The 24815-nt window shown below is 43.4% G+C and overlaps 1 protein-coding gene across 1 annotated transcript; it reads right to left on the bottom strand.

The window, feature by feature from the left end:
• Window positions 1-348: 348 nt before the first annotated feature.
• Window positions 349-15714, bottom strand: LOC125353724 (signal-regulatory protein gamma-like). The gene is made up of 5 exons (XM_048349380.1): window positions 15453-15714; window positions 4948-5295; window positions 2628-2978; window positions 1239-1553; window positions 349-796 (listed from the first exon to the last, which is right to left on the bottom strand). Exons 1-5 carry the CDS (start codon window positions 15712-15714, stop codon window positions 480-482), a joined length of 1593 nt encoding a protein of 530 aa, XP_048205337.1. The 3' UTR covers window positions 349-479.
• Between the last annotated feature and the right edge of the window lie 9101 nt (window positions 15715-24815).

Genomic DNA, 24815 nt, shown 5'->3' with positions numbered 1-24815 from the left:
CTGCCTGGGCTAGCTTTGAACCTCGATCCTCAGATCTTAGCCTCCTGAGTAGCCAGGATTATAGGCACGAGCCCTGGGCCCCCAGATCAATGAGATTTTCAAAGAACCTCAAAGATATCATAAAATCAGACATCTGCAGACTTGGATTAGGTGTATTTGTTTTGTGCTAGACAGTTTCTAATAGATAATGAGACAAGTTTGAGTTGTGTGTGTGCATGCTTGTGTGTGTGAAGGAGAGAAAGAGATGAGAGCAAAAGTGAGGCTATTGCATATGTATGTATGTATGCATACACATATGTATGCGTATATGTGTGTGAAAGAGAGGAGAGGAAGAAGGGAGGAGAGGGAAGAGATAGGGAGGGAGGGAAGAGTAGGTTTTGCTTTCCTAAGTTAAACACTTTATATTCTTAAAAAGCAAGCTTTGAGGAATGACGACAGGGCCCAGCCCCCTTCCATAATCATGGAGGCCATTCCGGGGGCTACATCTTCGACTTGTCCAGGTGCATGGCGAGCATGACTGTTTTTGCGGTGACTTTGTGCCGCCCATCCTGGTCCACCTGGCAGGTGAGGAGAACGTCCTCCGTGTGGTTAGCGGTTATCACCAGGATGGAGCCCTGCACGCTGTACAGCCCGCTTCGGCCTTTGGTGGGGGTCAGGCTCTCATCCATATGGGAGGTGTTTCTGTTCTTCAGAGAGGCCAGGTGTTCATTCTCAGGGTAGAACTTCTTGACCTTGCAGGTGACATTTATCTTGTCATTTGAGATGGGGTATTGATAAACAAACACAGTGGATGGAGCTGAAAGAGCATAGGACAGAGGCTCAGGTCGGGAACTATAATCAGGGTGACTCTGGCTTATTACATGATTGCTATTGACTTAGCATCTACCCAGCACTGGGGCAGTCCCCAGAACACGGGAGATTTTTTTTTTTTTTGCCAGTCCTGGGCCTTGGACTCAGGGCCTGAGCACTGTCCCTGGCTTCTTTTTGCTCAAGGCTAGCACTCTGCCACTTGAGCCACAGCACCACTTCTGGCCATTTTCTATATATGTGGTGCTGAGGAATCAAACCCAGGGTTTCACGTATACCAGGCAAGCACTCTTGCCACTAGGCCATATTCCCAGCCCCAGGAGATGTTCTTAATAGTCAAAAGGTTCTATTATTCAGACTTAAGTTCCTAAAACAAAATTTTGGGGGAAAGTGTGTGCCTCAGAAGGTTGGCCAGGGGTGATGTCACCTACCTAGCATGGTGTCAGTCAACTCGGTCTTCCCATGAGGAGGGTGTGGCAAGCTTGGGTGGTCCATGTTGCAGGTGACATGAGAATTGAAGTCCTTTGGGTCCAGCAGCACCTCAGTGGTACTTAAGACTTTGTCACCATTTCCATACTTCAATTTGATCACCTGGGTCCGGAGGGAGGAGGGTTTTTTCCCATTTTTGAACCATCTCAGGGTGATGTTTTCGGGGAAGAAATGGTAGGACATGCAACTGAAATTCACAGCCTGTTTAATCAGGGCCCTCTCCAAGGGGCCTATTACCACAGGCAGAGAAGACGGAGCTTCAAGGAGGAAGATGGGTAGACAGTTAGCATTGGAGCCAGCAATACTAAATGTGCTTCAAATTCATTGTACAAAGGGGCTTAATTGTGATATTTCGAGCATGTATATATATGTGTATATATACATATATATATATATATATATATTGCACTTTGACTAAATTCACCCCATCTATGTTACTCTTTCTAAGCCTCCTCATCCCTTCTCCCGTGCCCTCTTTAACAGTTTTAAAACAAAATCAGTGATGGGCTTGAACTCAGGGCCTGAGCACTATCCCTGTGCTTTTTCCACTCAAGGCTAGTGCTCTCCCACTTTGAGCCACAGCTCTGATTCTGGCTTTTTTGGTAGTTAATTAGAGATAAGAGTCTTAGGAACTGTGTTTCCCAGGCTGCCTTCGAATTGTGATCCTCAAATCTCAGCCTCCTGAGTAGCTTGGATTATAGGCATGAACCACTGGTGTCCAACCTTAGATGTGTCTTAAAGATGATTTTCACTTGTTTCTGTGGAGTGGATCATTGACAACTCCTCTGCTGTCCTGATTCATGAGGATCTATTCCTGTTGTCTCAGTTATCTGTTAATGCTGTCCATTTACTGACCCCAGGAAATGAATACATAGCTCCTCATTTAAAAACATATGCACACTTTATTCTTTCTGTAGAAATAGCATACATTCAGTACATGTCTAGACTGGAATATTTGGATGTTAATAAGGATGTTGAGGTCATTCACAATTTTCTTTTTCTAAGCAACTGTCATCAGCTAGTAAAACTCTGAGCTAACCAGAGACTTTATATTAAGGAGTAGGCAAAATCCTGAGCCCAAATTGGCTGAAGCTAGTCCTAAACCAGCTGGGATTACAGGCGTGAGCCACCGATGCCCGGCTCCATCGTTTACTTTTCTAAGTCTCAGTTTCCCCTCTTGTAAAATACCTAAATGAAAAGTTAGGTATAGGATAGGGGAAAAAAATCGAATATACGCTGACTGTGGGGCAAGTTGACCTGTAGTAATTATTCAATGAACGAGGGACACAAGTCCTGAGACACCAAGAGATGTAGAGAGAGGACATGCTCACCAATAACAGATACTTGGGTACCCTGGCCTGACTGGTAATCCTTGTCCAGGTTCTCCTTTACGAACTTCACACAGTAATAGACACCCGCGTCTGCGAGAGAGACTTCACTGATGCGGATGGAGAAGTCTGTGTTGCCGACTTTGTTGGTGTCCCCAGCTGCTTTTACTCTGGGAGAGCTATCATCCTTGAAATTGAAGATTAATTTCCGATTTGGCCCAGATCCCTTAAACCATGAGACAGGGCCGCTGGGGAGGGTGTCGGGCACTGTGCAACTCAAGGTGATTGTCTTCCCCATTTCGACTGTCCGAGACATCTCGTTTTGTTGTACGTGGGATGTCTGGTCTGTGCTTCCTGGAAAGAAACAGAAAGTTATTTCTCATTTCCCCTGCTATGGCTCAGGCCAACCTAGGGGGAACCCAGATGCAGGCTATGGTTGGGTCTCATTCATGATTTCTATGTAGGACATGCACGAATGCTCACCCAGTATTTGTAGAGAAGCCTCATTCTCTTGGTGCTGATTGGTCTAGAGGACCACATTTTTTTTTTTTTGTCCAGTCCTGGGGCTTGGACTCTGGGCCTGAGCACTGTCCCTGGCTTCTTTTTGCTCAAGGCTAGCACTCTGCCACTTGAGCCACAGCACCACTTCTGGCCATTTTCTGTATATGTGGTGCTGGGGAATCGAACCCAGGGCCTCATGTATATGAGGCAGGCACTCTTGCCACTAGGCCATATCCCCAGCCCAAGAGGACCACATTTTTAATGCCCTCATTTCCATTTCTTGGCTCCTAACCAAGGCAAGAAGAAGATAGGAACTGTAAGTTAGCATTTATAGACAAAGACTGGTTCTTCTACCCATCCAAAGGCCAGGGCTTTGTTAAATCTGCAATTGTGTTCCTTCTACCCAGGTCCTCCAGTGAGGATAGGACTGGATTCATCTCTTGTGAGAAGGGTGAGAGCTACTGCAATTTCTGGAGAGATTAGTGCTGGAGAGTTGTGGAGAGGGGAACGTGGAGAGACAGAGCAACTGAAACATTTGATGGCTGCCCCTTTGCATGGTTCTATTACTGATCTCTTCAAGAGGTACAGGGGAAGAGGAAGGCTCATTTTCTCTCAAGAATAAGAATCATTGTCTCAGGAATCTTCATCATTGGAAGTCCTTTCCCTCCCTTCTCTACACAGCTGCCATTACTACTTCATGCTGTGATGGGCTCTGCTAATAGTAACACCTCAACAAAACCATCAAAACCACAGACTAAAGAGCAGGTTAGCTGGGAAGGGAGGAGAGAGGAGGTCAGGAGAGGAGAGAGGCAAATCAGCCTGCATCCACACCATTGGATGACTGGATTTTACATGGCCAGTTGTGTGCATGAAAGGTGCCTTGGATTTCAGGAAAGCATCGCTGCAGAGCAGAGGGGCCTGTGGCCTTAAGAGCCCTTCATGACACCAATTTGGAAGCGGATGAGAATGTAGCCTTGGTTGTCATCAAGGAATGAGGGCATGGAAACTCAGGGCTCATCTGGGGGAAGCCCAAGTGTGAGGCACACAATTCGGCCCCTTATAAAGACTTCCTGTCCCCCACAGTCTGGAGAAGGTCAGACACAGGCCCCTTCTCTGGTCCCACAATTCCCAGGCCATGGAGTGATTAATTCTCTGGCCTTGGAGTGATTAATTACATGCCTAGTGATTCACTTGCTATATGGGAAATGGAGATCTCAGACTGCACCTGCAGCCAGCTACCAGGCCCTGATCATATCCCAGTGGGTAACGGAGGTGAGTGAGGGGAATCATGGGAACATGTGGAGATCTGTCTGCCTGGTGAGATCTCTTTCCTTTGGGTCAGAATCTGTTGGACATTTGGGGCCAAACTTTACCCAGCCACAAGATTACTCCTCAAAGGGCTGTGACTAAAAGTTCACATTCAAAGAGTCTCAGCCTAATGCAGTGCCATGCCTATATTTGAGCCCAGGATTATTTCTAAGACCTTTGTAAAGCCAGTCTCTGGGTCTAGGTTTCTTTACTGTGTGTCATGCCATGAACTATCCTTCACCGTGGGAGTCCCTTCCCTGTGTCTCTGGACCTGGTAGATTTGGCCATCAGAGAAGGGCTGTGGACTCCAGATACAGAGTGATTTAATATTTGAACATCTGACTCTAGACTTTCACCAGAAGGTCCTTCTTGTAACACCCAACCCCAGAGAATGGCGTGTGCAAGAAGAGGCCGATTAGCCAATGTGCTGTAATATTTGGGGGTCCGGGGCTGATTTTTAAAGATGCATGTGCACGCCCTGGGGGTGGAATGAGCGTGTGAGGCTGTGACTCACCTTTCACGGATACATGGGTGCCCGGGCCGGACATGAGCTCCGTGGCAGGAGTCCCTCTCTTTAACAGCACGCAGAAGTAGATGCCAGCATCCTTTGATGACATGTCGCTGATGCGGATGGAGTAGTCCATTTGATTGGGCACTGTTTTCTGCACTTGAGTTACTCGGGGGAAGTGATTTCCATTGAAGCTGTAGATTAACTGCCGTTTGGGCCCTTCCTCTTTGAACCAGGAGACAGTTCCTTTGGGTGACTGAGAAGACATGCTGCAGGGCAAGGTGACTTCATCTCCGGCATCGACCGACACTGAACTCTCAGGCTGGTCTACTTTTAACTCTTCAAATGAATTTCCTGGAAAGAAAGGTAGAATCATCTCTCATGTTTCCACCCTTGGTCCCTTGCATGTCTGGCTCAAGGCCAAGACAGTTTTTCATTGCCTTTTCTTTGGGAAAAATGTTGAGTGCCTGAAACACAGGCTCTAAATACATTTTTAAATGCCGATCCTCGAACTCAAGGCCTGGGCTTTATCCCTGAGACCTTTTCTTTTCTTTTCTTTCTTTCTATTTTTTTTTTTTTTTGGAACGAGGTTAGCACTCTACCACTCGAGCCACAGCTCCACTTCCGGAATTTTTTGCTGGTTAATTAGAGCTAAGGGTCTCATAGACTTTCCTGCCCCAGCTGGCTGTGAGCCAGCTCTCCTGAGTAGCTATGATTATAGGTGTGAGCCACCAATACCTGGTACCTAAATACATTTTAAGTGAATACCAAATGAACTTTTATGTAAAAATGTGAGGTTGAGTTTGAGCCAGATTTTACTTTAGGTCCTAGAATTAGATGTTTATTTCTTGTGGACAAATGTTATGCAGCCAACCCCTGAATGGCCGTAGGTGGAGGCAGTTTCCATTTTGTACCAGCTCTGCTCTCCTGCAAAGGCTGGCTATTGCTGTCTCCCTCAATAAGCAGGGAAACATATATGTTTAATGAGGTTGATATTTCCCTTAAGGGAAGAAATTTGATTCCTTGGCTGTGTAAGCATTACAAATATGATGATTGTTTTTCCTTCAGCAAAACTCAAAACTTCCCAGCTCAGTTGTATTAGTACTCAATTACTCTTTCTGTGTCTGTGTCCTCGAGTATCTATCACACAAGCGGCTCTGGGAGTTTGTGTAAGATACACAAGATGTATGCCAGATAAGTGCTACAAAACTCTGCAGACTTTCTCTTCATGTATTTCTCTGTCTTACTCAGTGAATTTTTTTTTCTCTTCTAGTATTGAGGATTCAACCATGGATCTTTAACATGTCAGGCAAGTTTTCTACCAGGTGAGCAATACCGTCAGATCTTCAGATGATATTTTGCTTTCAAAAATAGGGTTTGCCTATTTTTGCCTATTTTGGCCTCAAATGCATGACCTTCCCACCTCAACTTCCCCAGTTACTAGGATTATAGGCATGTATCACCATACTCAGCTAGTATATTTGCTTGCTGTTGCTGGATGACAGACTGGTACACACTTAGTGGCTGCGAACAACACTTATGAATTATTTCAGAGTTTCCTTGAGTCTGTATCTCAGACACAGCAGAACTGTTTTTTTTTTTTTTTTTTTTCCAGTTCTGGGCCTTGAACTCAGGTCCTGAGCTCTGTCCCTGGCTTCTTTTTGCTCAAGGCTAGCACTCTGCCACTTGAGCCACAGCGCCACTTCTGGCTGTTTTCTATGTATGTAGTGCTGAGGAATCGAACCTAGGGCTTCATGTGTAAGAGGCAAGCATTCTTGCCACTAGGCCATATTCTCAGCCCCCTGATTCTTATTTTTGATACCTAGTTTTCCTTTTTTTTTTAAAACCAGTTTTTGTGAATAAGCGTTTCTTTATTTACTATATGACTTTAGAACTCATTTTTTCAGTCTGTAAATATAGATCACACGTACACGTATTATAAATAACTGGCAAAGATCTTCTCCCATTCTGTAGGATGTCTCTTTTAGTAATCATTGTTTTCTTGGCTGTGCAGAAGCCTTTTAATTTGATGCAATCTCATTTGCCAATTCTTGCATTTATTTTCCAGAGCTGCTGGAGTCCTAGTCAGATAGTCGTCATCTGCTTCTTCAAGGGTGTCCTCCATGTTTTCCTATAGTGGTTTGAGAGTTTCAGGTCTTAGATTAATGTCTCTGATCCATTTTGGATTGATTTTCACGTAGGATGAGAGGTAGGGATCTAGTTTTGGTTTTCTACATGTAGAAATCCTAATCCTCCCATGTAGGTTTTGGTAAAAATAAAAGTCAGATGTTTAAGCTGTGCAGCTCTTTCTGGAATTTCAACTCTATTCCATTGGTCCACATGTCTGTTCCTATGCTGGTTTTGTTTGTTTGTTACTATGACTCTGTAATATAATTTAAAGTCAGATATTATGATTCTTCCACTCTGCATCATTGTGCCCAGGATTTCTCTGGTCGTTTTGGGCTATTTTATGCTTCCATATGTATTTTAGGATTTTTTTTTTTTTTTGCCAGTCCTGGGCCTTGGACTCAGGGCCTGAGCACTATCCCTGGCTTCTTCCTGCTCAAGGCTAGCACTCTGCCACTTGAGCCACAGCGCCGCTTCTGGCCGTTTTCTGTATATGTGGTGCTGGGGAATCGAACCCAGGGCCTCGTGTATCCGAGGCAGGCACTCTTGCCACTAGGCCATATCCCCAGCCCTAGGATTGTTTTTTTGATTTCCATGAAGAATGTTGTTGGAGTTTTGAGGAGAATGGCGTTGAAACTGTATCCCTGGCTTATAATTGGTTGTCTCTTATTTATGCGTCCTCAGACTAGCTCCGTCTAGTAGGTGGTAATAAAGACGGAGCCTGGCTAAAGCTCTCAGAGCTATGGGTATCAATGTCATGAATGTTTCCTCCAATGTTCACCTGTTGTGCAGAGGGGTCACTGTCATACCAAAGCCTGCACTGGGTTTCAGACTTGCAAGACTGGCTAGGACTGCCAGTCTGTTGTCGCTGGGGCTGCCCTGCATCACTCTGTGCTCAATCTCCACTTCCTCACTCCCTGGGAAGCCAGGGTTGGAGCTGTGAGCTCTTCCTGACTTTTCTCTGCATTATCTTGTTGCTATTATTATTATTATTATTATTATTATTATTATTATTATTTTGATTGGTTGTGGGGCTTGAACTCAGGGCCTGGGCACTGTCCCTGAGGTCTTTTGCACAAGACTAGAGCTCTACCACTTTGAGCCACAGTGCAACTTCTGGTTTTCTGGTGGTTAATTGGAGATAAGAGTCTCACAGACTTTCCGGCCCAGGCTGGTTTCGAGCCTCAGTCCTCAGATGCCAGCCTCCTGAGTAGCTAGTTACAGGTATGAGGCACCGGTGCCTGGGTTTTTGTATTGTCTTGTTACTGTTTCTCCATTCTTTCTCTTGTTTCCTAATGCTCTGATGTTTCTTTTCTCTCCTGGTTTTTTCTTACTTCCTTTTTTTTTTGGTGCCAATAGTGGATACTGGAGCTTGAAATCAGGGCTTCTTGCTGGGCTTTTTCATTCAAGTCTGGCTTTTTGTTGGTTAATTGGAGACTAGAGTCTCATAGACTTTCCTACCTGGGATAGCTTTGAACCATGATTCTCAGATCTCAGTTTCCTGAGTAGCTAGGATTACAGGCGTGAGCCAGTGTTTGGCTGTCTCTATTTTGAATGTAGTCTCTTCTTTGCTTTCCTGACCTTTCTCTTGCATGAAGTCACATGAAGGAAATGTCTAACTCACTGTCTTACTCCAAAATCCAGATCTGCATGTCTTTAGGGGCTGGGGATTGTAGAGGAAAATGAGCAGCCACAGAAGAGATTCTGAAATCTCTCTGTCCTTTCTGAGGGGTTGTCTCCTCCGGGCTTACTTCCAGGCTCTTAATTATCTCAAATATGTAGCAGTTTGCTTGTTCCTTCTTGAGAACCCAGAATGTCTTGCTCCCCCCCCCCCTTATGTCTTCATATGCAGCACTAATGAGGCTCAGTAACAGCCTCTGATTCCAGAAGCTTCCAGCTGTGCTGTTGTTCATGTCAACACCTCCAGGTAGATGAGACAAGAAAAAAATCCCCTGGGTATACCCAGGCTTGGGGAGGGGACCAAAGCCAAACGTGCAAGCTTGCCTTCTACCTCCACTGGCATCCCTGCTTGGTTCTGCATTGGTTTGGGGGGTACTGCCACTTCTCCATTGGGCTCAGAAGCTCTCGCCAAGATATTCTGGTATACTGATGTTCACTCCGTGTCTTCGTGGGAGCTTCTCAGTCCACTGGATGATCTCGTTCATCCATGGTGGGGATCGGCTTTGTTCTCAGAACTTCATGGTGCTCCCAGGGGTCCATTCACCATCCTCCCCAGGAGATCCCCCCCTCCTGATTCTCAGGAAAACCTCACCCCTGACCTTATCTGAAAGTGCTGGAGTATCGGTGTTAGGATATCCCTACTGTAAAGCCCCAAACAGGACAGTTTGCTCCACAAATCCCAAACAAAAGTTTGTACCATAAACCCTCAACAGGACAGGACAAAGAAATTCCAAAGAAGAATAGCACCCTAGAATGTATAAAACCCAACCCTCTCACCACTGCTCCCCCTTTTTTGTTTCTCTGACCCTGCTCAGTATTAGATGGAGTTCCTTTGCAGCCATGATTAAAGTGTGTTCTGATCTGCTGAGATCTCTGCCTTCTTTCTTTCCTTTTGTCCGCTTGATCTTTCCTAAAACTCATGATTCAGTTTCATAACAAAACCTTTTTTTTTTTTTTTTTTTTTGCTACATTGAGGGTTGAGATTAGGTCTGCATGTTTGCTAGACAAGTGCTTTTACACTTAAGCTCTTTTGTTTTCTTTCTATATATATATTTTTAGAGCAGAGTCTTTATACCTCTTGGCTGGGTATGTCTTGAATTTGTAATCTTCTTGCCTATGCCTAGCTGGGATTATAGGCACGTACCACCACACCTGGATTCTAAGTAAATTAAAAAAATAATTTCACCATTCTTTTGGTAGAGTCTCAGGCTATCTTTCTACCCACTGATATATATGTTATATATATATATTATATATATGTTATATATATGTTATATATATGTTATATATATATACATATATATGTAATATATATGTAAAACCCAGAAGTTTGTGGAAATTAGTTACAATAACACCCCCAAACCTAATGCATGCTCAGTATTATTTCAACATATGCATCTAAATATTTATGTATAAATAAAATTAAAGCATTTTGAGTCTTAAAGTTTGAGTTTGGATTTTAAGGGAGGTCAATTCCATTCACATTTCTCCCCTAAATCATTTTCAAGCACTCGTGCACCTTCCCTTTATCTCTGGTCTTCTCATTAGTTGGGAGAGCCAGAAATCCAAAGGATTCTGGGAGTGACATCATTGCAACAGATTATATTCTTGTCTTTTTGTTGTTGTTGGCTGTGGGGCTTGACCTCAGGGGCTGGTTACTATTCCTGAGCTCTTTTGCCTCAAGGCTAGCGTTCTACCATGTTGAGCCACAGCTCCAGTTTTGGTTTTCTGGTGGTTAATTGGAGATGAGTCTTACAGACTTTCCTGCCTGGGCTGGCATTGAACCGTCAGTCCTCAGATCTCAGACTTCTGAGTAGCTAGGATTACAGGTGTGATCACCAGTGCCCAGCTCCTGTCATTCATTTTTAAGGGCAAGGTTTTGAATATGAGCGCAAAGATAAAATATTTGTCTTTTGCAGTCGGGCTCATCTGTACTACATAATAATCTCTAGTTCCATCCATTTACCTGCAAATGATGTAATTTCATTTTTTTACGGCTGAGTAAATGATTCATTGTGTGCATATATACCACATTTTCTTTATCCATTCATCAGTTGATAGGCACATAGAGTTGCTCCATATTTTGGCTATGGTGAATAGGTCTGCAATAAACATAGGTGTGCAAGTATCTTGATTGTATGTTAACTAATATTTCTTCAGATATATGTCCAAGAGTGGTATAGCAGGATCACATAGTGATTTTATCCTTAGGTTTTTTTTTAGGAACCTTTATACTGATTTCTATAGTGGCCACACTAATTAATTCACATCTCATCAAGAGTGTGTAAGGGTCCCTTTCCCCCATACCCTTGCCAAGATCTGTTATTTTTATTTATTTGTTTATTTTTACTAATGCTCACTCTGAGTGGTGTGAGATGGGATCTCAATGATGTTTTTATTTGCCTTGCCTTTATTAATATGATGTTGGACATTTCTTCATGTATTTACTAGTCAGTTGGACTTCTTTTGGAAACTGTTCAGTTCATTTGCCCATGTATTAATTTGGGTAGTTTATTCTTTTGATTGTTTATTCTTGAAGCTGTTTGTGTATTCTGGGCACCAATTCTTTACCTAATGAATAGATAGTAAATTTTTTCTCCCATGCTACAGGTTTTTGTGATTCTAGTAATTGTTTACTTTATTACGTGGATGCAGTTCATTGTGTAATTCTTGTTCTTATTTTCTGAGCAATTGAGGTTTTATTAGGAAAAACATTACCTAGGCCTGAATGTTCAAGTGAGTAGCTAGGATGTAAATGTGAGCCACTGGTGATTGGCAAGGGATTTGACAGTTTTGAGGCTATTGTTAATGGGATTGTTTTCCTGATTTCTTTCTTTGTTCATCATTGGTCTATGAAAAGCTACTTTTTTGTGTGTGTGTGGATACCAGGCTTGGGGCTTGAACTCAGGGCCTGAGCACTATCCCTGAGCTTTTATGCTCAAAGCTGGCACTCTATCACTTGAGCCACAGTTCCACTGCTCCACTCGCAATTTTTTTAGTTCTTAGTTGGAGATGAGTCTCACAAATTTTCTTGCCCAGGCTGGCTTTGAATCGTGATCCTCAGATTTCATCCTGCTGAGTAGCTAGGATTATAGGCAATAGCCACTAACACCTGGCTACTTCTTTTAATGTTGATTTTGTGTCTTGCTATTTTGCCGAAGGTATTTGTTGGATCTGAGAGTTTTTTTGATAGTCCTAGGAGTCCTTTAAGCATAGATAAGATCATATCAGAAGTGGAGGTATGGCTCAAGGACAGAGCTCCAGCCTTGAGCAAAAAAGTCAAAGGACACACAAGACCTTAAATTCAAGTGCTATCATGCGCGTGTGTGCACGCATACATATGTATGCGTGCACACGGATCATATCATCTTTATAAAGGAGTATTTTAACTTTTCCCTTTCCCATTCATATCCCCTTTCTTTCTCTTACCTTATTGATCTGGCTAAGAATTCTAGACAGTGGTTATCTCATTTCTGATTTTTAGAGAAACTAGTTTTAGTTTTTCCCCACTAAGAGCAAGATTGGCTACAGATTTATCACATGTACCCTTTACTATGTTGAGATATACTCTTTCTATTCTTAGTTTCTTCAAAGCTTTTATTATGAAGGGATGTTGAATTTTTGTTCAACCCTTTTCTTTGTACTTATTGAGATGATCATGTAATTTTTGTCCTTGATTCTGTGTAAGACATATTTTGCTATCAGTCTGCTTAGGATTGATTGAAAGGGGGCTGAAGGGCTCTAGACCACAGCACTTCCACTCTCTAGTGATAAAGCATGAGTTAAATGTTGGATACATGACACAGAAAAAGACCAAACTAAGTGATTTCCATAACTCATTTGTGGATGCTAGGGAGGAAAGGAAGAGGTCTATTTCCACTCTGGTTCATAAGCCTAAATAATGAAATGTCAGCATTTTTTTTCTCTAACATATAGACAAGGTCTATGTGTACCAAGAAACAAAGCCAGATGGGTAGACAGATGAGAACATTTTAGAAGAGAGAATTTGGGGGCACTGAGACATGACATACACTTTACTCTCTGGTTCCCAAAGTTCACTGAATGCATGAGGATCCCGGAATCCTCCTCACTATACAATCAGCCAATTATTACTTTTGATTAACATATTATTATTATTATTATTATTATTATTATTACTATGTAGTGCTTGAATTGGGGCTTGAACTCAGGGCTTCTCATTTGGCCTTTTCACTCAAGATTGGTGCTCTACCACTTGAGCCATACTTCCACTTCTGGTTTACTACTGGTTAATTGGAGGTAAGAGTCTTACATTGCTTTCTGCCTAGGCTGGCTTTAAACTGGAACCATCAGTGTAGGTCAAACAGAATCTTAGGAATACAGTCCATGTGCTATCAATGGAAGCATTATCATGTCTCTGGTAATATCTCAGGATGGGCATTGTTCAAAGCTAAAGTGCCGCAAGTAGCAAAACAATAAGAGGCAGTAAGGCTTTGACAGCAGGAAAGTGACATTGGTATGTCCCTATGACTCTGTGAGTGTATGGCTTTACCATGTGGCAGTCCTTAGGACAAACTGGCTTTATGGTGCTGGCAAAACTGGTTCAACACATGCAACAAGCTAAAACTAGATCCTTATATATCACCCTGTACCAAAATCAATTCCAAATGTATTAAAGACCTCGAAATCAAAACAGACACCCTGAAAACACTAAAGGAAGGAGTAGGAGAAACACTTGGGCTCCTTGGCACAGGACAGAACTTCCTTAACAAAGACCCAGAAAGGCTACAAATCACAGAAAGGTTGGACAAATGGGACTGCATCAAACTGCAGAGGTTCTGCATGGCAAAGGACATAGCTCGCAAGATAAACAGAAAGCCCACAGACTGGGAGAAGATCTTTACTGGCCATTCAACGGACAGAGGCCTCATATCTAAAATAAATGCAAAGCTAAAAAAAATTACCTTCCTCCAAAACAAAACCGCAAAGAACCAATAGCCCCACATCAAGTGGGCTAAAGACTTACAAAGGGACTTCTCTGATGAGGAAATGAGAATGGCCAAGAGACATATGAAAAAGTGCTCTACATCACTGGCCATAAAAGAAATGCAAATCAAAACAACATTGAGATTCCATCTCACCCCAGTAAGAATGTCCTATATCAAGAAAACTAACAACAACAATTGTTGGAGGGGATTTGGCCAAAAGGGAACCCTACTTCATTGCTGGTGGGAATGTAAGCTGGTTCAGCCACTCTGGCAAGCAGTATGGAGATTCCTCAGAAGGCTAAAAATAGAACTCCCCTATGACCCAGCAGCCCCACTTTTGGGTATCTATCCAAAAAACCACAAACAAAATCACAGTAAAGCCACCAGCACAACAATGTTCATCACAACGCAATTTATCATAGCTAGAATCTGGAACCAACCCAGATGCCCCTCAGTAGAGGAATGGATCAGGAAAATGTGGTACATATACACAATAGAATTTTATGCCTCTATCAGAAAGAATGACATTGCCCAATTTGTAAGGAAATGGAAGGACTTGGAAAAAATTATACTAAGTGAAGTGAGCCAGACCCAAAGAAACATGTACTCTATGGTCTCCCTTATTGGGAATAATTAGCACAGGTTTAGGCAAGTCACAGCAGAGGATCACAAGAGCCCAATAGCTATACCCTTATGATTACATAAGGTGATGCTAAGTGAAATGAACTCCATGTTATGGAAATGATTGTTATATCACAGTTGTAACTACTTTCAATGTCCCATGTGTATCTGTAGCTTCTACTATTGATGATGTTCTTGTATCACCTTCCTGTGGTTGTATCTACACTATCTCTGTAATCTTATCTGAGTATATTGGAAACCATCTATACTGGTATTAGAAGTAGGAAATTGAAAGGGAATACCAAAATCGAGAGACACAGGGTAAAAAAAGACAAACAACTACAGAAGCAATACTTGCAAAACTGGTGTAAGTGAACTGAACACCTCATGGGGGGAAAGGGAAAGGGGGACGAGGGAGGAGGGAATGAGGGACGAGGTAACAAATAGTACAAGAATTGTATCCAATGCCTAATGTATGAAACTGTAACCTCTCTGTACATCAGTTTGATAATAAAAATTTGAAAAAAAAAGAAAGTTGTTTTCTCTCTCATTAGTGCGTCCCCACAGACAGGCTCAGAGCCATATATAGTGTAACTATACAATAAATGTAAGCCATCCAGATGAACATCACTGTCTTGGGTCTACAGTAGATCCAGTCTGGATCCCTTTCTGGCCTGTTGTATGTGTATCTAGATCACTTAGCTTGTTCCCAGACAATAGGGGGCAGAGTTGTTTTAGACTCCATGTTTCTCTGCCACAGAGAGACCCACACCAGATCTAATGAGCTCCACCACTAGTAGGGAACATAAAATTATCTTATTGTTCAGTTTAGCTCCCTAGGATTGGTTTGTATTGAGAAGTATTGAGAAACTGAGAAACTGAGAACTGAAATACCTTTATCACCTGGTTAGCCTTTCTGAGTCTTTATTCTTGTATAAAAAGCACCCAAACTCATAGCTCACTGCAAAAATGATATGATCAGATTATATTGGACCTTCAAGAATACTTGCATATTATAGCTGTTCATTAAAAGGGAGAGATGATTGCTGAGTCTCTCGCACAGAGATTATTGCTGAGGATATACCACATAGTAGAGAGTAGAGGAATCTCACTCACCAGTCACGAACAACTGGGATCCCTGACCAGATTGATAGTCATTAGGCTTCCCGTTCTTGAACTTCACGCAGTAGTAAGTACCAGAGTCTGCGAGGGAGACTTCACTGATGCGGATGGAGAAGTCTGTGTTGCCGGCTTTCCTGGTATCCGAAACTGCTTTTACTCTGGGAAAGCGATCATCCTTGAAATTGAAGATTAATTTCCTATTTGGTCCAGATCCTTTAAACCACGCAACAGGGCCACTGGGAAGGGTGTCAGGCATTGTGCAACTCAAAGTGACCGTCTCTCCTGTTGATACAGTCTGTGACATCTCATTCTGTTGCACCTGGGATACATCCTCGCTTCCTGGAAAGAAACTGAAAATCATTTCTCATTTCCCCTGCTCTGGTTCAGGCCAACCTAAGGGGAAACCAGATGCAGGCCATGGTTGGGTCTCATTCATGATTTCTATGTAGGACATGCACGAATGCCTACCCAGTGCGTGTAGAAAGGCCTCGTCCTCTCAGGACCACTTTCATCATCCCCTCATTTCCATTCCTTGGCTCCTAACCAAGGTAAGAAGAAGACAGGAAGTGCGAGGACATGATGCAGGGTTAGCATTTATAGACAGAGACTATTTCTACTCATCCTAAAGCCAGGACTTTGTTAAGTCTGCAACTCTATTCCTTCCAGCCAGGTCCGCTAGTGAGGATGAGGCTGGCATTGGTCTCTTTCGAGAAGGGCAAGAGCTACTGCAGTTCCTGGAGAGATTAGTGCTGGAAAGTTGTGAAGGAAAAAGGCATCAAGAAATAGGACAGATACATCCAGGCACCAGCGACACCTGTCTATAATCCTAGCTGCTCAGGAGGCTGAGATCTGAGGATTGAGGTTCAAAGTAAGTCATAGCTAGGCATGGTGGTGCACTCTTATGATTCCAGTACTTGGGAAGTTGAGAAAAGAGGGCTGTGCTTGAGGTCAGCCTGAGCTAAAAAAAAGTCATAAGAAATGCAATGTGTAAGCCAGGCCATGAGTGGCTCACCCCTGTACTCCTAGCTACTCAGGAGGCTGAGGAGATCTGAGAATTATGGTTTGAAGCCAGCCCAGGCAGGAAAGTTTGTTAGGCTATTATCTCTATTTACACACACACACACACACACACACACACACACACACACACACACACCACCACCACCACCAACAACAACAACAAGCCCCCCCCCAAAAAAAAGAACCCCAGAATTGGAGCTGTGGCTCAAATGGTAGAGTGCTATCCTTGAGTGAATAGAGCTCAAGGACAGGTCCCAGGCCCTGAGTTCAAGCCCTAGGACCTGCAGGAAAAAAGAAGTAAGCAGAAGCAAAAAGGAGGAAGGAAGGAAGGAAGAAAGGAAGGAAGGGAGGAAGGGAGGGAGGGAGGGAGGGAGGGAGGAAGGAGAGGAGGAGGAGGAGGAATAAGGAGAAATAATACAATGTGTACACTTGAACCCAAGTTTGTCCCTAAAACCTTAAAAAGCCAACTAGCCTTTTTGGTCTGTTTCCCTAGCAGTCTGTACCACACACTACCCATGAGCATTGTTAGCACCTTTGTATTTGGAACTTCTCTGTGTCTTTGGGTCCAGGAGGAAGGATCCCTGACCTGTCCATGTGGCTTGGCACCATATTTGGCATGAGGCTATAGCTTATCAGAAGGGCTGTCTGCAGAGTCCTGGCCTTCAGGGACACTGTCCACATACATGCACACAGTCATGATGTGATACCTTGAAGGGATGTTAAACACGAGCGTTCACAAACCCAGATGGAGGATGGAGCTTACCAAGCCATACTCACCTTTCACTGACAGATAGGTTCCCGGACCAGACCTGAGATTCACGTCATGATCCCCTTTCTTTAATTTCACACAGTAGTAGGTGCCGATATCCTTGGGCGAGATGTTGCTGATGTGGATAGAGTAGTCTACTTGATTAGCACTTTTCTTCTTTACTTGGGTTACTCGGGGGAATTGGCTTCCGTTGAAACTGTAGATTAACTGTGGTTCAGGCTGTGCGTCTTTGAACCATGAGACAATCCCTTTTGGTGACTGAGGAGGCAGGCTGCAGGACAGGATGGCGTCATCTCCAGCAACGACTGACACTGAACTGTCAGGCTGGTTCATCTTAAACTCTTCACATGAAGTTCCTGAAGAGAAATCTAGAATCAGTCGGGCACTGGTCTCTCAGGCCTGTAATCCTAGCTACTCAGGAGACTGATTTCTGAGGATCATGGTTCAAAGCCAGCCTGGCCAGGAAAGTCCATGAGACTCTTAGCTCCAATAAACTACTCAGAAAAAGCCAGAAATGGTGCTACGGCTCAAGTGGTAGAGTGCTACCTTGGAGCAAAAAGAAGCTCAGGGATAGCACCCAGGCCCTGAGTTTAAGCCCCAGGACCAGCAAAGAAAAAGAAAGAAAGAAATCTAGATCATCTTTGTTTCTGGTCTTGCCCCAACAGGCTTTGAGGGTCTGGATGTAGATCAAGATGGGGTCTCATTGTACTACCTTTGTTTCAGCATTACATAAAAGCATCAGTCATAAGACAATTTCAGTTTTTTTGTGCTTGTGGGATAAGCAACTGGGGTTGTATTGGTTAGTAACTAGGTCCTTTATTCTCTATCAAGAAATATTTGAACCTGTTAGTAAATAGGTAAATACATTTTTATCAAGTGAAAAATGCAAAGCATAATTTGAGTCCGATTTTTTTTCTAGTTGTCTCAAAATGGGGGATGTGGTCTCAAGCTAAGGCCTCCACAGCATACCCAGAGAGACAGAGACAGTAGGATCTCCCTTCCATACCACATGTTACTGCGAAAGCGCTTTCATCTACTTCTCTCAAAACAAGCCTTGAGGCACACATTCTCAATGGAGTTGATATTTTCCCTACTGGGTGAAAATTGGTTTGTGGAGTGTGAAAATGTCACAGACATTAGAAATGTTTGTGTTTGTCAATAGTCAATCACGTCCAACAAAATCTCTTCCCTTAACACACTTAATACTTAATTGCTTTTGTTAATGTGTTCTGTGTGTGTGTGTGTGTGTGTGTGTGTGTGTGTGTGCCAGTCGTGGGGCTTGAACTCAGGTCCTGGGCACTGTCCTTGAGTTTCTTTTGCTCAAGGTTAATGCTCCAGACTTGAGCCACATCTCCACTTCTGGCTTTCTGAGCAGTTTAATGGAGATAACAGTCTCATGGACATTCCTGTCCAGGCAGGCTTTGAACTTCTATCCTCAGAACTCAGTCTCCTGAGTAGCTAGGATAACAGGTGCTGGGCACCGTTAGGTGTTCCTGATTATCACACAAGGAACATTGATATTGAATTCAGGCAAGACATACAAAATGTATACAAGATGAATTGTACAACCATGTAGCATTTATTCATAATAGCCAGGCTATGGTAACAATGAAAGTGCCCACCAACAGATGAATGAATAAATAAAAATGTGATATATTTCACATTTATATCACACTAATATCATTATATGTCACATTTATGTCATACATATGTGCATGTGTACAATACTATACATTTGTTATTTGTAATACCATGAATGAATTTAGAGGACATTATGCTATATGAAACAAGCCAAGCCTAGAAGACAAATATTGTATTTTCCCACTTATATACAGACTCTAAAAAACAGTCAAATTCACATAGAATGGGATTTTTTTTTAAAGCAGATACTGAGGAAGGTGATAAAGAAAGTGGGTGGGAAATAGCAGATGTTAGTCGAAGGGCAAAAGGTTCAGTCAGGCAGGAGGAATAGATCTTCTGACTCATTACAGAACAAAATGGCGAGTTAATAGCAGTATATTGCATTATTTTGTTAAAAAAAATTTTTTTTTGTCAGTTCTGGTGCTTGAACTCAGGGCCTGAGCACTGTCCCTGGCTTTTTTTGCTCAAGGCTAGCACTCTGCCACTTCAGCCACAGCGCCACTTCTGGCCATTTTCTATATATGTGGTGCAAGGGAATCGAACCAAGGGCTTCATGTATATGAGGCAAGCACTCTTACCACTAGGCCATATTCCCAGCCCCCTCATTTTAATTTTTTTTGTGTGTGGTACTAGGGCTTGAACTCTGGGCTTTGAGTTCCTGCTTGACTTCTTGGTGCAAGGCTGTTGCTCTACCACTTAAGCCACTGCTCCATTTCTGGCTTTTTGCTAGTTAAAAGGAAATAAGAATCTCATGGCAACCTTTTTGCCATGCTGGCTTTGAACTGTAGTCTCAGTCAGCTTTCTGAGGATCTAGGATTATAAGCATGAGCCACCTGTGTCTGGCTATTGCATTATTTAGCAGATTTTATATTTTTCTCACTGATGAATGATAACTATGTAAGGTGATGGGCATATTAGCCAGCTTTGATCATTCCATGGTGTATACCTATACCACACTGTCTTCCAAAAATATATGAACAGTTATGAATTGAAAACAAAACTTCAAAAGACATCAGGCTGTAGGCTTTTAAAGGGCTTTGTATAGTCTTCAAAACTATGGAGAACTGTCTTTTGATTGACATTGCTTATTTGTTGCATTTGCTTTCTGTTGCTGGGTGACAAATCGCCAGAGACTTGGCGGTATGTTAATGATTTCATCTTGTGAGTCTGTGCTTTAGACATATCTTGCTGTGTCTGTTTCAGAGTCTTATCCAGCTTCAATCAAGGTGATAGTGCACTCATCTGGAGGTTCACCTGGGAAAGGCTTAAAGTTGACTCCAACTGTTGGCAGGATCGTGGCCCTCTGTAGTTGTAGAACCGAGATTCTCAATTCCCACAGGCCTCCCTCAGGGCCTGGCTGTGAGGGGCTCGGCAAGGGCATCTTCGCTTTTTCAGGGCCAACAAAAGCACAGGAAACACTGCACTGTAATGAGTACTCAATAGTTAAACCTACAATCTCTACCTCTAAGTGGAAACTTGGGGCTCCTTTCTTCTCTAAGTGTAAGCCAATCAGACAGCTCATGGCTAAGAGGACCAGGGAAAGGGATGAGCTCATCCAGCCAAAAGGAGATGCCATGAGCTACTTGGGGACCTCTGTGTGACACCCCCAGGACCCACGAGTTATACCCAATAGAGGGAACAGCAGGGGTGCTGGCTGAATTTGAAGCCTTACTCAGGGAGGAGGCCAAGCTGAATAGAGAGATAGATCTCTGAATTGCCACTACATTTTCTGAAGCTCATTCAGGAGGAAAGTGACAGAGAGCCGAGCTTAGAGCATAGAACCAGCAGCATTGCAAAAGTTGGCCCTGAGGGTGAGGAGTCACCATGTGTGGCAAGGTCTGCAGGGAGGTGGAAAACGAGTCCCATTCCATTTTGTCTGAAATCCTCCAAAGCAGCTGTAGGCCCTGGAAGGGTCCTACAGGGTCATGGACTTTTGAGACGGGACTGTGGTCCCGAGGGGATTGTGTGGTCACTCAGACCCCTGTTGGTGGGCCCAGTGATCCTCCAGTCCATCATGGATGGCAGGAGACTATGAAGGCCTGGAAAAGCTCAGGCTGCTTGGGTTTCTGAGGAAAGGAGTAGGGATAAAGGCATTGAAGATAAACCTGCCCCTAAGCTGGGCACTGGTGGCTCACGCCTATAATCCTAGCTACTCAGGAGGATCTAGGATCATGGTTCAAAGTTAGCATGGGCAGTAAAGTCTGTGAGGCTCTTCTCTCCAATTAACCACCTAAAAACCATTAGTAGAACTGTGGCTCAAAGTGGTAGAGCACCAGCTTTGAGTAGAAAAGCTCAGGGACAACACCTAGGCCCTGAGTTCAAGCCCCCCCTCCCCCACCAAACAAAAAACCCTGGCCTAGTTGAGCTAATACTTGTTCAGTCAGAGGCCCCAGGTGTCAGCAGCAAGAGAAAGCTGACCTCAGCTATTTTTTCTTTTTTCTTTTGAGAGTCCTGGGGCTTAAACTCAGGGACTGAGCACCATCTCTGGCTTCTTTTTGCTCAAGGCTAGCACTCTCCCACTTGAGCCACAGTGCTACTTCCGGCTTTTTCTGTATATGTGGTGCTGAGGAATCCAACCCAAGACTTCATGTATGCTAGGCAAGCGCTCTACTGCTAGGCCGCATTCCTAGCCCAACCTCAGCTATTAGAAAGGAAGTTGTGCTGAGGGTCACACCCTGGCCTTTGCCCAGGTCCTTTGGGAGAGGCGACTAGGGCAGGGATCTTAGTGGGTGTGGCCTGTGTGGGCATGAGAGGGAGGAGCTGCCTGGGGGAAAAATCTCAGGGGTTGCCATTCCTTCTTTTCTGAGTTAGGGTAAAAACAATATATGCCACTACATCAAGTTCTACAAAATTAAAGATTCCATTTTTTACTTATAATCTACTAATCTTCTAGAATGAGAATCCATGTCCAGATCATTAGCGCATGTCCTTTCTAAGCAGCCATACTTAGTCTCTGGCCTCAAGCCTGATAGAAAAGTTTTAAAGTGAACTTTAGCAGAAAAGGGAAATTATGCCTTAATATGTATTTATGCACTTAACAATAGTTCTCCCCAAACTGACATATTCAGAGGTAATGTTCTAGTTGTAGAATTTTAACAATATAATTTCCCTTTTATATTCATATATGCATGTTTATACATAATATTTCAATTTTACTGTAACTAGCACAAAATGAGAAAATTTTTGGTTTTGAGTTAAAGAGGCCTCCTCCTCCTCCTCCTCCTCCTCCTCCTCCTCCTCCTCCTCCTCCTCCTCCTCCTCCTCCTCCTCCTCCTCCTCCCCCTCCCCCTCCCCCTCCCCCTCCTCCTCCTCCCCCTCCCCTCCTCCTCCTCCTTCTCCTCCGGCTTAAACTTAGGGCTTGGGTGCTATCCCTAAGCCTCTTTGTGCTCAAGGCTAGTGCTCTGCTACTTTTGCCACACTGCCACTTCTGGCTTTTTTGAGTAGTTTATTGGGAGGTAAGAGTCTCACAGGGACTTTTCTGCCCAGGCTGGCTTTGATCCAGGATTTTCAGATTTCAGCCTCCTGAGTAGCTAGGATTACAGGTGTGAGCCACCAGCTCTTGGCTTCTTCCATCATCTTTTCACCACCTTTTGCCACAGCTGGCTTCAAAGTCATGATCCTCCTGCCTCTGTCTGTGTAGCTGGAATTACATGCTTGTACCACCACACTCAGCTAAAGAGAACTTCTTTTTGCCAGTCCTGGGGTTTGAACTCAGGGCTTGGGGCTGTCTCTGAGCCTCTGTGCTCTGTGCACCACAGCTCCATTTCCAGCTTTTTCTATTTATGTGGTAGTGAGGAATCAAACCCGGGGCTTCATGTATATTAGGCAAGCACTCTACCACTAGGCCACATTCCCAGCCCATAAAGAGAGCTTCTTGATTTGGCACTCTACATATAATTCCTATCATATGACCTTAATATTGTATATCAAGGAACAGAAAAAACAACCCTTCCAAGTCTCCTGAATCCCACCTCCCATCCTAACTGAAGTGCTGTAAAACCTGGGCAGTTTATGAGGACCAAAGATTAAGATTCAGAACAAGAATATCAAAATCATAACTTGTGTGTTACTGTTGGCTTGTTTCAAGTAAAGGCTTCTAGTAGCCAGGGGAAGAACAAGCAAAACTACGATCAAAGTTATAATGGTTGACCCAGCAAAGTGGGTATGAGAATTCTGGTTTGGATGAGTAAGTACTATGAATTTTACTCTCTTCAGTTTGGTTTTTAAAGGAAGTATTTAGTTCAGGTTCACTAATCTCTTCTCTTCTCTTCCCCTCTCCCTTCCCTCTTCTCCCTTCCTCTCTCTTCTCCCCTCCCCTCTCCTCTTTCTTCTCCTCTCTCCTCTCCCCTCCCCTCTTTTTTCTCATCTCCTCTCCTCTCTTATGCTTTCCTCCTCTCCTCCCATCCCCCTTCCCTCCCCTTCCTTCTCCTTTCCTCTCACTCACCCCTTCCTCCTTCCTTTCCCTTCCCCTTCCCCTCCCCCTCTCCCTCCCTTTTTTCCTTCCTTCCTTCTTCCTTCCTTCCTTCCTTCCTTCCTTCCTTCCTTCCTTCCTTCCTTCCTTCCTTCCTTCCTCCCTCCCTCCCTCCCTCCCTCCCTTCCTCCCTCCCTCCCTCCCTCCCTCCCTCCCTCCCTTTCTTTCCTTTCTTGTTTTCCTTTTGTGTCAGTATTGGAGCCTGAACTCAGGGTCTCATGTCTCTTTTTCACTCAAGGCTGGGGCTCTACTACTTGAGTTATGCCTTCACTTCTGGCTTTTTGCTGGGTGGAGATGAGAGTCTCACAGATTTGTCTGCCTGGGTTGGCTTTGAATGTTGATCCTCAGATATAAGCCTACTGAGTAACCAGGATTACAGAGATGAGCCACCAACACCCAGTTCAGTAATTTCAAAGTAAATTTGCAATTCCTGAAGTTGTATCTATATATCTATACAACTATGTATATATCCACTTTAAGAAAGTTATGAGCAATTGTAAACCTGGAAATCGTTATATCTAGTGCATTTGTAACAGTAAAGCACCTTTTCTATGCTGCCTATAAAACATTCACACATCCTTTAGGCTAGCTTTTGTTTGACCTAAATTAAATCAATGTGAAGATAATCACTGAAGCCTTTTTAAACTTTGAAACCAAACAGAAGGGTAACATTTAGAAAGGGATTTCCTATTCATAAAACCAAGATTACTTTTTCTTAAAATGGGTTGCTCCTACAAATTCCTTGTAAATACTTCTTGGGTGCATTCAAGTTTATTCAAGTATCATTCCAAGAGTCATCAACGCCCTTGGGTATTTCAGTCATCACTGGGGGGATCTCTTCAGGGTGACCTGCTCCCCCTTCAATAATGTTAACTAGAAATGAAGTCTATGATCTTTATGCATTGTCACCTTATCTTTAAACAGTCAGTCCCCAGTGTATACTGTACACTGCTGGGAAAATAAAATATTCATCAGGATTGTGAGTTCTTCTCCGAGGGAAAAGCATTCAACCTTTGTTGACTGTGATTGTAGTGACCAGTTTTTGTATATGAGCTCTCAAATCGAGGAGACTCCTCCTCTCTTGCAAGTTTGCCGAGGCTTTGTACCATGATGAGTGTTGAATTTTGTGAGTTCTCCCCCGCCCTCCAATTGGTATGATGTTTGCAAATTTTCTTCTTTTAACCTTTTGGATTACCAAAGATCGATTTTCAGATGTTTTAACATCATTGCATGCCTGGAATAAATCCAATTAGCCATGGTGTTATAAACTTTACACATTGTCAGGCTGTATTCACAAACACTTTGTTGAGGATTTTGCATCTAAGGTCATGAGATATTGGTGTACAGTGTTTTGTTTTCTTGTGTTTTGCTATTTAGATAACAATAGCCTCATCAGATGACTTGGGAGGTGGTTGTCCTCTTCTGTTTCCTGGCAGAGATTACATAAGCTTGGCAT

Source organism: Perognathus longimembris, chromosome 6 (assembly GCF_023159225.1).
Source record: "Perognathus longimembris pacificus isolate PPM17 chromosome 6, ASM2315922v1, whole genome shotgun sequence".
NCBI classification, from domain to species: Eukaryota; Metazoa; Chordata; class Mammalia; order Rodentia; family Heteromyidae; genus Perognathus; species Perognathus longimembris.
Note: the sequence above shows the minus strand (reverse complement) of the source record. Positions and strands in the feature narration are given on the sequence as shown.

Excerpts from the sequence above, each read along its gene's own strand:
- LOC125353724 (XM_048349380.1), bottom strand. The coding sequence starts at position 15,714 with ATGCCTGACACCCTTCCCAGTGGCCCTGTTGCGTGGTTTAAAGGATCT. Across the intron at positions 5,296-15,452 it reads ATCCCAGTTGTTCGTGACTG|GAAATTCATTTGAAGAGTTA; the intron begins GTGAGTGAGATT and ends CTTTCTTTCCAG. Across the intron at positions 1,554-2,627 it reads TACCCAAGTATCTGTTATTG|CTCCGTCTTCTCTGCCTGTG; the intron begins GTGAGCATGTCC and ends TCCTCCTTGAAG.